Raw genomic sequence first — 16,760 nt, 5'->3', positions numbered from 1 at the left:
AAGGAAGGGGTGACGGGAGGGAAGGATGGATGATGGATGGAGGGATGGATGGAGGAAGGGGTGAAGGGAGGAAGGAAGGGGTGAAGGGAGGGAAGGATGGAGGAAGGGGTGAAGGGAGGAAGGAAGGGGTGAAGGGAGGAAATGATGGATGATGGATGGAGGGGTGAAGGGAGGAAGGAAGGGGTGACGGGAGGGAAGGATGGATGATGGATGCAGGGATGGATGGAGGAAGGGGTGAAGGGAGAAAGGAAGAGGTGAAGGGAGGGAAGGATGGATGATGGATGGAGGGATGGATGGAGGAAGGGGTGAAGGGAGGAAGGAAGGGGTGAAGGGAGGGAAGGATGGAGGAAGGGGTGAAGGGAGGAAGGAAGGGGTGAAGGGAGGAAATGATGGATGATGGATGGAGGGGTGAAGGGAGGAAGGAAGGGGTGACGGGAGGGAAGGATGGATGATGGATGCAGGGATGGATGGAGGAAGGGGTGAAGGGAGGAAGGAAGGGGTGAAGGGAGGGAAGGATGGATGATGGATGGAGGGGTGAAGGGAGGAAGGAAGGGGTGACGGGAGGGAAGGATGGATGATGGATGGAGGGATGGATGGAGGAAGGGGTGAAGGGAGAAAGGAAGGGGTGAAGGGAGGGAAGGATGGATGATGGATGGAGGGGTGAAGGGAGGAAGGAAGGGGTGACGGGAGGGAAGGATGGATGATGGATGGAGGGATGGATGGAGGAAGGGGTGAAGGGAGAAAGGAAGGGGTGAAGGGAGGGAAGGATGGATGGATGGAGGAAGGGGTGACGGGAGGGAAGGATGGATGATGGATGGAGGGATGGATGGAGGAAGGAGTGAAGGGAGGAAGGAAGAGGTGAAGGGAGGGAAGGATGGATAATGGATGGAGGGATGGATGGAGGAAGGGGTGAAGGGAGGAAGGAAGGGGTGAAGGGAGGGAAGGATGGATGGATGGAGGAGGGGTGAAGGGTGGGAAGGATGGATGGATGGAGAAAGGGGTGACGGGAGGAAGGATGGATGGATGGAGAAAGGGGTGACGGGAGGAAGGAAGGGGTGAAGGGAGGGAAGGATGGATGGATGGAGGAGGGGTGAAGGGTGGGAAGGATGGATGGATGGAGAAAGGGGTGACGGGAGGAAGGATGGATGGATGGAGAAAGGGGTGACGGGAGGAAGGAAGGGGTGAAGGGAGGGAAGGATGGAAGGATGACTGGCTGGCGGGAGGGAAGGAAGGAAGGAAGGAAGGAAGGAAGGAAGGAAGGAAGGAAGGAAGGAAGGAAGGAAGGAAGGAATAAAGAAAGAAAATTGGAAGGATGATACCATCAAACACCTCTTGTAGAATGATCAATTACATCAGACATTAGTAGGATAATTCATGGCAGATTTTGTGCAACCCAGACAGGCCAACATCCAAATACTAAACTGAGTGAGCTCGTGAAGTACAGTGAGAAAGCAGTACACTGATGTCAGCTTCTCCTCCAGACAAGTTACACAATGTAAAGACACAAATACAAGTGCAGACACACACATGCACATGTAGACATGTGTACGTGTATCTAGAAGCCTCTGAATATTACAAGATGATCAGTGCGTTGGTTTAGCAGCTGTTAGCTTCACCTGCACATCAGTTTCCCATTAACAACACACACACTCCATTTTTACACTCCAATTAAGCAACACATCAGGGAGAGAGCACAAGTTCTTCTCTAAATTTCAGCCTCCCACTGGTCTTCTGTTCATCACATCCACAACAAGCTTGTAATTGTATGGAATGAAAGTTCTGCTTAATAAAATTAAACTTCCTTTTCTGATGCTGATTTCATTAGCTGGCTCCAAAATCTGAAACTGAAGTCTTGGCAGAGATAGATTTATGAAATCTGCTGGCTAACTTTCTAGTGCTTAACATTAAAAGCTTCTCTACAAGCACTTTACCCTCCACATACTTTCCAACAGGTGGATAAAATCAGTGCAAAGATTTGGGAGATGATCTTTGCTGTACCAGCGTGATTGTGACCCTGTGCACAAAGCAATGTCTATGAAATATACCACTAGAGGTACTGGACTAGTGATGAAAAAATTGCCAGTTTAATTTCCACTACTGCCAAGTTGCCACTGTTGGACCACTAAGCAAGGTCCTTAACCCTTTTAAAATGGCTGCTAAATGCCGACCAGTGGCAACACCAAGTTTCGAACCGAGGAGTTCAGAATCTCGTTTGACAAGGGCCAAATTGTGATGGCTAGATGACTGGGTCAGAGCATCTCCAAAACTGCAGCTCGTGGGGTGTTCCAGTGGTCAGTATCTATCAAAAGTGGTCCAAGGAAGAAACAGTGGTAAACCGGCGACAGGGTCATGGGCTGCCAAGGCTCATTGATGCACGTGGGGAGCAAAGGCTGGCCCGTGTGGTCCGATCCAACAGACGAGCTACTGTAGCTCAAACTGCTGAAGAAGTTAATGCTGGTTCTGATAGAAAGGTGTCAGAATACACAGTGCATCATAGTTTCAGGGTTGTTTTGGCAGCAAAAGGGGGACCAACATAATATTAGGAAGATAGTCATAATGTTATGCCTAGTCGGTGTATTTAACATGTCCGAACAGCATCACAATTACTAGCATCCTTAAATCTGCCATACTATTTGCTAAAGGGATTTGTGAGAGCTGGTGTGACATAATGTTAAGGGCCACACTGCTGGTAACAATAGTGCCAGAGTTCCAGGGGTTTGAATTGTTACATGAACCAAACATTTAGGGAGGAGTCATATCAGTGCACCCTTAGTGCCATTTGCAGGCTCAGCATCAATAGGAGTGTTGCATCAGGGTGGGCATCCGGGCATATAAACTGTGCCTAATTAATCAACGCAGGCAAATGAACTGCTGTGGTGACCCCTGACGGAAGCACCCGAAAGAAATCATTTACTTACTGAAGTGATATGTGGAACAAAACTACATCTGGTACTGTTCTGATATCATTCAGTGGTTTTCTATGTTTCATTAGGTAAGAGAGACTGTTGGATATGAACATAACGTAAAGTAAATGTATTTGATCTTACTACATTTATTTTTGTTTGTTTGTTTTATTAGGATTTTAATGTCATGTTTTACATTTTGGTTACATGCATGACAGGAACGGTAGTTACTCATTATACACAAGGTTCATCAGCTCACACAAGGTTATATCGAACACAGTCGTGGACAATTTAGTGTCTCCAATTCACCTCACTTGCATGTCTTTGGACTGTGGGAGGAAACCAGAGCACCCGGAGTGAACCCACACAGACACGAGGAGAACATGCAAACTCCACGCAGAAAGGACACAGACCGCCCCATCTGGGGATCAAACCCAGGCCCTTCTTACTGTGAGGCAACAGTGCCACCCACTTAGCCACCGTGCCGCCCCTACTACATTTAAAAAGTCAGTGTAACTAAAACAATACAATCTAAAGTCAGATCTTAACATTTCATTTGGGTTTAAACTGAGAAATAGGAGCTACTGCAGTTGCTATGGAGTGTCCAAGCGAATGAATAAAGGCTGCTCAATGACCTTTAAAACAACACGAGGAATTTATTATGATAAATTATGTTTAATGTTAAAGATCAGTAAATACAACTTTTTTAAAACTCAAGACCCCATGAAATTAATATCAACTGAGTAAGGGCAAAAGCAAAAAGAAACATCCCTATTCATTTGGACATGTGTCAGAGTAAACTCCTGCAGCTGATGAGGTAAGCCTCGTTTTATATCATGTCTGGATCCCAAAAGACCAATGTCTAATTTCCTGTTATAGCCGATTCATTCCTGATTAGGTGTCAAAATGCAGGCACATGATTGATTTTTAGAGAAAACACTTTATATGAAAGGGTTCTTTTTATACACGGCAACAAAAATCAGAAAGACTAATTGGCTTTTGATTTGTGACCATATGAGAGAAAAAATTATCATTAACACTGTGTGTATAATAAATGATCTGTAAATACATGCTGGTGTGGCCTTTCTGCTAAATGATAGATTGGTTAGAGTCGCACAAAAAAGGTGACTAGTAAATACAGTCACACGTACAATTCAGGTGCAGTTAAGGCTGTAAACATGGGATCCCAACGCAGGATGAAATAGATAGGGGGCATCGTGGACAGAAAGATCAGTATCAGGTTAGAAAAACCAAGCTAGGTAACTTAACTAGGTACAGTGGTAACTTAATGTCCCCTAAACTAAAAATCTTTAAAACTCACTTCCCATGTGAATGCGCCTTTACTGAATGGAAATGATCTCATTCCAAGATCAAGCATCTCCACGATTAAGAAGCATAAAGAAACAATAAAGAAGTAAAGGTAAAGTGCAAGGTTTAATTGCATTCTTTATTGATTTTTAACTGTTTTCAATTGTATTTCAGTGTTTTTTTATATTATATTTGTGTTATTTTCAGTGTATAAGTGTTAAAAACAACCCCATTATTTTATATAAGTTCCACAGGGCCATGGAACACAAACAGGTTTCCCATATATCCCTATGAGAAAAAATACCTAAAACACCTTTTAAACTCAACGCCACTCCCAGAACTAACTGACGTCAGATTTCAAGGTACCACTGTAGTTCAAAACGCAATATAGGGGGCGCTTGGTGGCACAGCAATGATAACACAGCACTGCGAAGTGTTCAAACAAAAGTTTGAATTTCAGCAGAGCCACCGACAAACATCCACACAAACACAATTTGCTGTGTTTGAGGGAGGGGAAGGTCAGACAGGGGCTCTTTCTGCTGCTTTTTTTATATGCGATTTCCGGGACTGGTCCGGGCACCTGTACAAGTGGGGAGGGGTAACATGAAGCTCAGTGTGGCTCTTTGTATGCAATAGGGCTGTGGGTGGGAACCCAAAACTGGCAAGTGATAAGAAGTGGCCATGGACTGGACACGGGTCAGAGAGGGCGTGTGGTGATCTGGCTTCTCAGGGATCAGGGGTTGTGTAAGCAGCAGCGGATACACAATCAGTTATTTGGAAAATCCACGAAACAAATGTATATGAAACAAAAACCATGATGTATTTGGCTCGGATTTTCTGTTTCTGGGGGGTTTTTTTCTTGAGAATGTCCTTGAAAGGAAATAATTTTGTTTTTTTTGTTTTAAAAGCTTGGGCATTACACATAATTAAACAGAACTAAACGTGATGGTACTGTTTAAAGTAAAAAAAAAAAAAACCTACCTGCAGCACAGTCTGGATCTTGGCAGAGACATCAGCCTGCTCGTAGAGTTTAATGCCCTCCCTCGCTCCACTGGAAGACGCCATAATCCTCCGCAGATGGTTCAGAACAATGCTGTGAGCCGTCGCCACGGCGTTAAACTTGTCAAACAGCAACTCCAATAGTTCCAGCAGCAGCCTAGTGATAGCAGACAGACAAAAACAGTCATGCAAAACGATTAGGGATTAGAAAAACAACGACCACTCCTATGATCGCTGATCTTTATCAGCATGGTTTTTAAACACCACTGCTTTGAAGTTCTAGTACTCGATTGGTATGTTTGTAACTGTTCAGCTGCTAAAATAACCCTTTAAAGACCCCGCCACCCGACTAAAGGGTTCGGCAAGTTGTTTCTAATGAACACAGACACAGCCGGGTGCTGACAGGCTGTCCCTACTGAGCAAGAGCAGATGTTCACCAACAGCAATTAGCGACATCTGTCAAACTCACCCAGTCCACAAGGGGGACTAACATCTGGCTGAGCTTTGTGCTTAGTGGGATGATGGGACACTTCCGGCATACAAGTTCTGCAAGAAAGTATTTTCACTGGATACAAAAGTGGTCAGAAAATTCTAAAAGCATAGGCGTCAAAGATAGAGGTCAAACATGAAAAGGCTTGGGGTGGTCTGTACCAAAAGCCCAAACAGAAGTGATGGGCCACAAAAAAAAAATGAAATCAACCTTTGAATTTAATGCCCATTAAAGTCAAGGCTCTATGCAGACCACTGTAGATGCTTCACAGTCAACTTGTTACAGTATATCTTTACTGGCCTCACTTGTGCACAAGGGCACAATCACGCTGCCACAAAGCTGAAAGCCAATTTATATAATATAATTGATTATGTGCATTATCAATAGTGTGGCTAAAACAGGTGCATTCAATAATTAAGAGTGTCCACATTATTTTGACCATTTAGTGTATATGCTAAAAAAAAAAAAAAAAAAAAAAAAAAAGTCGCTACAGTCCTACAAACATAAACACTGTGATCTGAATTGGAGATCAGTGGTACAGTGTTACCCATGAAAAAAACCATCAGTGCATTGAATCACCTCCAAAAGAACTAAATCCAAAGGTAAGCCAATTTCTGAAACATAACATTCAAAAATTCAGCTCTATGAACACCTGTAGTCATGTTCAGTGCTTTTTAGATATATTATCCAAGATGCACTTTTCTTGAAGACCTTTGCTGGCCCCTAAAGTCTACTTATCAATGACTCAATAGACTGACTATTTACATCAAACACAATGATTATTGATCATGGTCTGCCACAGGATAACTCGGGTGCCACAGTGGTTCATTAGGCTAGCTAACCACTGCTGAGATTCAGGTTCGAATCTTACCAGTGCTATTAGCCTGCCGGGCATCTACACAGACTTGATTAAGTATGTCTGAAGGGCAAAGGCCAAAGCCTTGCAATGGCCTGCCGCTCTGTTCCTGACTTGTGCCGAGTGTTTCAAGGTGGATCAGGGCCTGCAGTGACTCGCAGTGAACAGGAAATAGTGGGTAATAAAAATTGAATTGAATAAATATTTAAAAACAGTAGGGATGTAACGATGCACCACAATACAGTTAAAAATCGGTGCACGAGGACTTCCGGTATGGCGCAGATACGGACAGCAGCATAAGTTTGAGGCTCCCAGACGGTCTTACACTCCTTTTGATAAATACTAAGTATTCATAGAGAAAAGTTGCTTTTGTATCATGGAAGGGGGGCATAAAAGAAAGACAAGAGGAAATTTACAACAAAACATTACATCTGACGAGAAATCCAAGAATGAAAGCGAAGACGCCGGCGAGGACGCTAGCAGCGTGCTAGCAACGGAACAACAAACTATGGAAACTATCCAAGCTAACATAATCGCCGAGATAAAGGGCGTTCGTTCAGATGTGAAGAAAGAGCTCGGCGAAACGGTGGTACTGTTGAAAAGAGAGCTTGCAGACTTTAGAGAAGAAGTCAACCAGAAGCTGAACTCTATCGGTTCTGACCTAAAAGATATAACCTGCAGAGTTGAGGTGACGGAGCAGAGAGTAGCCGAAATGGAGGAGTGGAGTGCCGAAGCTAAACAGGTGCTCTCCCACACTTTGGAGCTTCAGGAGAATCTCCAAGCCCAGCTAACAGACCTAGAGGCGCGTTCACGCAGGAACAACATACGGATACATGGGATTTCAGAGGGAGCGGAGGGCGACAATATGGAAGATTTTCTGGAAAAGCTTATCACAACCGAACTATCCCTCCCCAACGCAGTTCTCGCCATGCAGCGCTGCCACCGATCCCTCGGACCGAAACCACCGCAGGGTTCCAACCCGAGGTCCATTGTGGTCTGTTTCCAGGAATATAAAACCAGAGAGCTGGTCCTCCGCTCCGCCTGGAAAAAAAAAGGAGATCCACTACAGTGGCAGGAGAGTGTTTTTCGAGCAAGATTATCCAGCTGAGACACTCAAGAAAAGAAAGGCTTTTTCTTCCATCAGAAAAGCGCTTAAGGAAAAGGGGCTCCGTTTTCAAACGCTTTACCCAGCGAAACTCAGGGTCTTTTTTGACACTGGGCCAATTGTCTACAACAATCCAACTGAAGCAAGGGAAGATTTGAGGAAAAGGGGAATGAACTCCCTGGAGGATGAGGTTCCTGAGCGAGGTGCACTCTCTGCGAGAATGAGACGACTCTCGTGGGAGCCGCCGGGCGGAACATCGCGCCGGCACCGAGAGGCTCGCCTATTACACATCCAGGAGAAGCTAAAGGGTTTCCGCCACCACGACGACACAACATAAGAATCCCCAATAATTTAAAGGACTGAGCGCTTCCAAAATGTTTGGGTAAGAGTATTTGATAAGAAACAGTTGGGACGCTGCGCAATATAAAAGACTCACGATAATTTCCTTTTGTTGAATTAAGCTGTTGAATCTGACCACATGTCTGGTAATTGATGTTTGCGTTTTATGTGCACTGCTCTGATCCCAAGTGGTCAGACATATCAGGTGGCACCAGGGGGGACCCCTTTAGGTTTAAGGGCTTCCCTTCCCAATCTAGAAGTTGAGTTTACACTTCAGATTTGGAGGTCTTCATTGTTAAATATGTTCTGTAAGTTAAGTTTTGTTTTATTGTTTAGGCAGACTCCTTGTTCAGGGCATCTTAAGGTACTTAAATATCTAGGTAGAAGTTTTTCTCTTTTGGATAAGTGAAATGTATCACCAGCAATATAAAGTAATTACACTCAATGTGAATGGGTTACACAATCCTATCAAACGAAGTAAGGCAATAGCTAAAATGAAAAAAGAAAAGCAGGATATCATTTTTTGGCAAGAGACACACCTCTCGAATAGTGAACATGAGAAGCTGCGGAAAATGGGGTTTAAAAATTTATATTATTCTTCTTTCGAAAAGAAAAACATAAGGGGGGTTGCTATACTTATTTCGAATAGAGTAAATTTCCAGTTTTCCTCACAGATCACTGATAAAGAGGGGCGTTTTATAATGGTTAAGGGGTTTCTCGATCACAAAGAAATTACACTGTTGAATGTACGTATATAGACCACCAGGCAACAATAAACAGCTGATTAAAAAATTTTTCAACATGATATCTTTGGAAACGGTAGGTGTATTGATATGTGGTGGAGACTGGAATATCCATTTGCACCCCCCATTAGATTCCTCGAGTAGAACAAGAAAGATATATCCCGAAGAAACATACATTAATAAATTGCTTAAGGAATCAGGCTTGGTAGATATATGGAGGGATTTTCACCCACATGATAAATATTTTACCTTTTTTTCCCATGCGCATTCAGTTTATACAAGAATTGATTATTTTTTTATGTTTAATTTAGATAGACACAGAATTCAAAAGTGTGATATAGGGGTAAGGGACATCTCCGATCATGCAGGGGTATATTTAACACTACACTTAGACAATAAACCCAAAGAGACCTTATGGAGACTTAATACTAGTCTTCTGAATGATCCTCAATGTCTAAAAGATATAAAAAGTAAATTTAAAGACTATATGATTAATAATAATAATGGAATGGTAACTCCTAATATATTGTGGGATGCGGCGAAAGCTGTTATTAGAGGCAAACTAATAATGTGGACGGCTCACAGGAAAAAGGAAAAAGAAAAACAAATTAGAGACTTGACTGAAAAATTAAAAGACCTCGAAAATAAACATATGATACATAATGAATCCAGCATTTTAAACCAGATCCTAAATACAAAGCAACTTTTAAATGATTTATACGACAACCAAATTGAAAGGAAATTGAAATTAATCAAACAAAATTTTTATGATAACGGACCCAAATTAAAAAAATTATTGGCATGGAGACTACGTAAACAAGAAGCAGATAGATTTATACCCAAAATAAAAGATCCCCAGACTAATAAAATGTGTGACAAATTGGAAGACATACAAAACTCCTTTGAAACATACTACACAAGACTATACACCCAACCTCCAGCAGCTGAATTAGAAGACACATCTCAATTTTTGATATCTCTAGATTTACCATCGATAGGAACAGAACAAAATAGAACATTAACTCACGAGATAACGGAAGAAGAAATAAACAATGCTATATCTAGATTGAAAACTAACAAAATGCCGGGGGCTGATGGCTACCCATCAGAGTGGTATAAGACTTTCAGAAAAATATTAATACCATTACTTAAAGACTGTTTTAACTATGTTCTCAAGGGAGGAGTCCCCCCTCTGTCATGGAGACAGGCAATAATCTCAGTAATCCCTAAAACGGGTAAAGATAAAACAGATTGTGGTTCATATAGACCCATCTCTGTTCTAAATATGGATTACAGGTTATTTGCTTCAATATTAGCAAAATGATTGGAGGATATTGTTCCTGACCTGATAGACACAGATCAAACTGGTTTCGTTAAAAATAGGCGCACCCAGGACAATGTTTTTTTTTTTTTTTTGGTTACTGTTTTGCTTTTCTCTTAGTGTATCCATTGTTAAAAACCAATAAAAAATAGAGTTAAAAAAAAAAAATCGGTGCACACGATTCGAATCGGTTATTCATTTAAGATGAATCGATATTCACTTTAAACCGCAGAGGGCACTGGCCTGGTTGACAGCACTTCACAAAGTTGCCAGGTAGGGGACTTTCCAGCCAAATGTATTTATGTGAGGATACTTTCTTTATTTGTATTTTTCATTTATTTACATCAGGTTGGATTTGTTTTAAAATTTTATTTCAGTTTGTTTTACATAATAAGCATTATTTGGCATACTTCGTACCTACCTCAGAAAAAAAGGCATTCATTGTGTATATAAATAAAAGATAAGCACAAATACAGTATTTTATTTTGTTTAAGAGAAATAATAAAAGGAAACTTACATCCCTAAAAAACAGATGTGTTATATTGTTGTAAAACTGGTTTCTGCTACATGTCTTGAGAGTTTTGTTAAATCGGGGGAAAGACATACAGTCATGTGAAAGTTAGAACACCCCATGAGAACCTTTGTCTTTTTGAACATATTTAAACAAATGAACATTTGAGCTTCATTTGAACAGTATTGAGAGATGGGGCTTATATAACTAAACAAATAAAACTGAAAAAATTACTTTTAAACACAAGTTTTAAAATATAATAAACAAAAAAGAAAATTTATTGTGAGGAAAAAGTTAGGACACTGTATGCCCTAATAGCTGGTGTTTCCCCCTTTGGCTGAAATAACCTCAATTAGACGTTTCCTATAACCATCTACCGTCTCTGACATCGACTGGAAGAAAGTTTTCCCCACTCCTCCATGCAGAATTTCTTCAGCTGTGTGAGGTTTGATGGGTTTCTTGCATGCACAGCCAGTTTCAAATCACCCCACAGCATCTCAATAGGATTAAGATCTGGGCTTTGATTTGGCCATTCCAGAACTCTCCATTTCTTTCTTTTGAGCCATTCCTCGGTGGATTTACTTGGATGTTTTGGATTGTTGGCATGTTGCATGATCCACCTCCGCTTCAGCTCCAGTTTTTGGACAGATGGTCTTACATTTTTCTCAAGCACCCTCTGATACAGTGAAGAATTCATTGTGGATTCTATAATGGAGAGCTTGCCAGGCTGTGCTGCTGCAAAGCAGCCCCAAACCATGACATTTCCACCTCCATGCTTCACAGTTGGTATTAGATTCTTGTTCCCAAATGCTGTGTTTGGTTTGCGCCAAACATGTCTTCTGTTACTGTGCCCAAATAATTCAGCTTTGGCTTCATCTGTCAAAAGCGCATTGTTCCAGAAGTCCTGGTCTTTGTCTAGGTGTTCTCTGGTAAACTTGTGTCTTGCCCTGATGTTTTTTCCACAGCAAGGGTTTCCTCCTTGCTCACCTCCCATGAAAATCAAACTTGTGCAGTCTCTTTCTGATGGTAGATGCATGTACCGTCAATGTTGATGTCAAATCAACTGTGGCAAGAGCTAGCTATAGGTCCCGTGATGACATTGTAGGATTATTGGAGATTTCTTTACGCATCTTGCGGTCTGCTCTTGGGCTGAACTTGCTAGGACAGCCTGACCTGGCCATGTTGGCAGTTGTTTTAAATGTTCACCACATGTAAATGATTTACCAGACAGTGGAATGGCTGATGTCTAATTGTTTTTAGAAATCTTTTTCATCTTTTTAAATCCCTTCCCAGACTCATATGCATTTACAACCTTCTTTCTGAAGGCCTCAGAAAGCTCTTTAGATCTCGCCATGGTGATATCACTTACTTCAACAATCAAGAGCAAACCAAACTAATGTCTGAGGTTTAAATAAAACTCCACTGTCCCCTAACGATGGTCTAATCATTGCAGCTGATGTGGTGCACCGGATTCTAATTTTAGACATTTTTTGGGTGTCCTAACTTTTTCCTCACAATAAATTTCCATTTTTGTTCATTACATTTTACAGCTTGTGTTTAAAAGTAATTTTTAACATTTTATTTGTTTAGTTATATAAGCTCCATCTCTCAGTACTGTTCAAATGAAGCTCAAATGTTCAAATGTTTAAATATGTTCAAAAAGACAAAGGATTTCATGGGGTGTCCTAACTTTTTCACATGACTGTATACACATATCGTTTTGGTATTGTAACACTTTCTGTGGCCGGTATCACCTAAAAAAAAAAACAGGTTCACGGAAGAATTAAAACACATTGGTCAAGACACCAATCCATCACAGAGCTATATGGTAGGTGTACTTGATTAATTATGTACACTCACTGTTTGCAATTAATTTATTAACTATATAATCTAGTGTAACTGACTGATTTACAAATATTGATTTTATATTTTATATTATAGTTGTTAGACATTAAAACAGACATTTAATGAGATCTTTCTGTTTAAACAAAGCTGACAGATTCTTCATTTCGCTTAAATGTGGGACTATCAGAACAGTAGTGGACAGGTACATCAGCCATGAATTTTATAAGGCTAATATTTGTTCGGTGTGTTTGCGTGTGTGTGAGCGCAAACACAAACATTACAGGACCCTTGATGATACAGTGTGATTCACACATTATAGGCGTGCCCCTGTGTCAACTGGCTGAAAACCCCATTGTGGCCTCATTCCCTCATCAGCAAAGCCATCAGCGTGGTAAATGACTCCTGCCAGCCATCTAAAAAACTCTTTACCCCCTGCCATTCAGCAAAATGTACAGAGCATCCGGGCCATTGCTTCCAGACCCTGCGACTGTTTATACCCCCAGGCAGTTAAACTTCTGAACACTTCTCTGCCCCCAGAGACCCACCTGTACAGCAATGAACTGAAGTAAATAAACCAAATAAATAGCACCCACTATTAATCACATCTACACTTTCTGCACTGTACTCAGGCTTTTACAGATGTTGTTTACTTGTTGAAATGAATATTTAGTCGTATTAAAGCTGAAGAAAGATACTTGGCAGGCATGACTTGCAGTTGTGAGCACATTAATGCATCACATCACCAAATTCAGGCACTCGGGTGACGCAACGGTAAGATTAGAGAGATAGCAAGCTAGCTAGGCATGCAGACTGCTTTTACAAACATTAGTGAAAGAATGGGTCGCTCTCAGGAGCTCAGTGAATTCCAGCGTGGTACCGTGATAGGATGCCACCTGTGCAACAAGTCCAGTCGTGAAATTTCCTCGCTACTAAATATTCCACAGTCAACTGTCAGCGGTATTAAAACAAAGTGGAAGCGATTGGGAAAGACAGCAACTCAGCCATGAAGTGGTAGCCACGTAAAATGACAGAGCAGGATCAGCAGATGCATAGTGCGCAGAGGTCGCCAACTTTCTGCAGTCAATTGCTACAGACCTCCAAACTTCATGTGGCCTTCAGATTAGCTCAAGAACAGTACGTAGAGCTTCATGGAATGGGTTTCCATGGCCGAGCAAGCCTTACATCACCTAGCGCAATGCAAAACATCGGACGCAGTGGTGTAAAGCACGCCGCCACTGGAGACGTGTTCTCTGGAGTGACGAATCACGCTTCTCTGTCTGGCAATCTGGTGGACGAGTCTGGGTTTGGCGGTTGTCAGGAGAACGGTACTTGTCTGACTGCATTGTGCCAAGTGTAAAGTTTGGTGGAGGGGGGATTATGGTGTGGGGTTGTTTTTCAGGAGTTGGGCTCAGCCCTTTAGTTCCAGTAAAAGGAACTCTTAATGCTTCAGCATACCAAGAGATTTTGGACAATTTCATACTCCTAACTTTGTGGGAACAGTTTGGGGATGGCCCCTTCCTGTTTCAACATGACTGCGCACCAGTGCACAAAGCAAGGTCCATAAAGACATGGATGAGCGAGTTTGGTGTGGAAGAACTTGACTGGCCTGCACAGAGTCCTGACCTCAACCCGATAGGGATGAATTAGAGCGGAGACTGGGATCCAGGCCTTCTAATCCAACATCAGTGTCTGACCTCATAAATGCCCATAAACACACTCCTAAACCTTGTGGAAAGCCTTCCCAGAAGAGTTGAAGCTGTTATAGCTGCAAACATCATATTAAACCCTATGGATTAAGAATGGGAGTCACTCAAGTTCATATGCGTGTAAAGGCAGACGAGCGAATACTTTTGGCAATATAGTGTAAATAGATAGACAGACAGACAGACAGACAGATAGATACTTTAATAATCCTGAAGTAAATTAAGGCCTCAGTAACAAGTTACATAAATCAAGTAAGTACACACGACAGAGATTCACATTATAAAAACAAGTATCTGTATACTAACACTCAGACAACACACTACAACAACAGGACCTGAGGGTACATATGGAGGTTTTATTTCGGTTTACAGCATAAGGCTAGTATAGATTGTAAGTAACAGCTGTAAAATATAAATTATAAAGTAAATTATAAAAGAGCCGCTCAGGTGGCGCAGCGGTAAAGTACGCTAGCTCACCAGAGTTGGGGTTCCGAATACATCGTATCGAATCTCAGCTCTGCCTTTCCGACTAGGCTGGGCGGCAGCATGAACAACGATTGGCTGTTGTTCAGGGTTAGAGGGTAATAAAGTCGGATCATAGGTCCTCATAACTGGTGCGACTGCGACCCTGCTGGCTGACTGATGGCGCCTGCACAGGGCTGAGGAATAATGCTGATGGGGGTGTGGCCCTCCATACACAGTGCCCGTCAAGTGTATGAACTCGACTCGTGCAGGTGAAAAATGCACTATCTGTACTGACTGTGCGTACCGAAGGGGGAGCGGTGAAGGGTCGAATCAGTATAGAGGACGCAATCAGGGTAATTGGACACGACTAGACTGGGGGATAAAAGTCGGGGGAAAAAAGAGGGGGGGGAGTAAATTATAAAGTGAACTACAGTGCAAATAAATAAAAATTACACTAGCCCACTACTTCTGTGCTATCAGACAGACCTTTGATGGCAAAAGCGTTTACAGTTAATATAAAGTCGTCAATTTGCCATTATAGAGGTTCAAGCTCTCAGAAAGCCATTCACGTTAATGTCAGTACTACAGACATAGACAGTACATGACCGAACTGTGCTAACGGTTCACTCTTAATCTTAATCCAGCATTAATGGAATTATCTAGAACAATATGATATCTAATAAGATATGATTAAATGTAAACATGAGAGGAAAGTCTTCTTCTGGATGTACTTTTCCCTTCAGCCTTGTGTGTTATTGATATTAAAATGTGCACTGTGTGGCATGTTTTATTATTGCATGTTCAGCTAAGACTGGGATCATTAAACCTGCAGATGTGTCAAATTGATCCACCAAATGTCAGAGTGCTGCACTGAAGGACACAAGGAGCACTTAAATTCTGCTAAAATTCTGCTAAAAAAAGAAGTCATAACAATTATTGAAGTCTGTATGTCCATCCATGACTCATTTATTTTAATACAAGCTCTTACAGTAGCATATTCTACAGCATTGGTAATCTATAAATAAACCAGCTCTTTAAAAATAACACACACAGGTTAACCACCAATTGAATGTAAAGGCTTAAACTATTGGTGTAAAAGGTAACACAGGAAATTCTTCCACCAATCTCACTAGAAATTCAGTAGGGGGTTATTTAATCTTAACTGTAATCATATGGGTTAAACCATTCTATTATGCTTGTTATGTTTATTAGTGCTGTGGAAATTAAAAAGTAATTAATTCATAAATTAAAATGACAGAGTCAGCACATTTTTCTGCTTCTGTGAGGAATTTAAATTTTCACAAATATAACATTATCCATCCATACCCTGACATACAGATATTAAATGATTGGGAATAAGCGTTACCCTAAATCCCTGAATTCCCACCGCAATAAAACCGAGCACAATATCCGAGCAAAACCATTTGCAGTTTCTCACGTCCTGTGATTTTGAAGCGAGGCAAGCTGAGCGAGTGTCAAAACCCAGAGAAGAGCAGGAGAATAATAACCGTCTGAAAGAGTCGATTCGTTTTGGCCCTGGGTAAGTATTTTCTTAAGTGGCATCATTATCTCTCCTTTTTCCACTGCTTTTGTTTCTCTCTGCTAGTCCCGATACTTAAGAAAATGCGGGCCGGGCTAGTTTTATAGATTACACCATTTGTCTAAATGAGAGCGTTATGAATACGATGTGAGAAAGGCGAGCATTGATCCCACAAGGCCTAATCGCATAGAGAGCAAAAAGCCCGACATACAAATGCTTTATAAAATAGCAGTACTAAAGCACAAACCTCATTTCCAGGAAAGTCAGGAAAACAAGGATCTGGAAATGGTTCATTCACTGGAATCTTTATTTAACTGACATTTAGAATTTGATGTCTGAGACACAATTGGTTGGAACAGAAGCATGTTTACCATGTTTATCACCTTTCCTATAAATAACATTTTAATCATTTGTGAACTGAGGATACTATCTGTAGAAGTTTTGCTAATGATTTTTTTTTTTGCTATTCCTGCACTAAAGATGCATTTCTTGATGCGGTGGTGGACTGTGTAACAGTAACATGACTGTTTCTTATGCAGTGCAGGCTGAGGGCTTAAAGATCATGCACATTCAACAATGGTTTCTGGGTCTTGCCTTATATGGACTGAGATCACATTGGATTCCGTAATCTT

At 41.5% G+C, this 16,760-nt stretch overlaps 1 protein-coding gene across 2 annotated transcripts in view; it reads right to left on the bottom strand.

Annotated features, from left to right (window-relative positions):
• Positions 1–16,760, bottom strand: part of exoc4 (exocyst complex component 4) — a 292,052-nt gene that overhangs the window by 236,652 nt on the left and 38,640 nt on the right. For both annotated transcript variants that reach the window (XR_010012418.1, XM_062995374.1), the window contains exon 7: positions 5,193–5,367. Coding sequence is in view for 1 of the 2 variants with exons in the window: in XM_062995374.1 (XP_062851444.1) it covers positions 5,193–5,367 (175 nt within the window). In the remaining variant the exon portion in view is untranslated. The remainder of the gene's footprint in view (positions 1–5,192; positions 5,368–16,760) is intronic.

The sequence above is a fragment of the Trichomycterus rosablanca genome, chromosome 1 (genome assembly GCF_030014385.1).
Source record: "Trichomycterus rosablanca isolate fTriRos1 chromosome 1, fTriRos1.hap1, whole genome shotgun sequence".
Lineage (NCBI taxonomy): Eukaryota > Metazoa > Chordata > Actinopteri > Siluriformes > Trichomycteridae > Trichomycterus > Trichomycterus rosablanca.
Note: the sequence above shows the minus strand (reverse complement) of the source record. Positions and strands in the feature narration are given on the sequence as shown.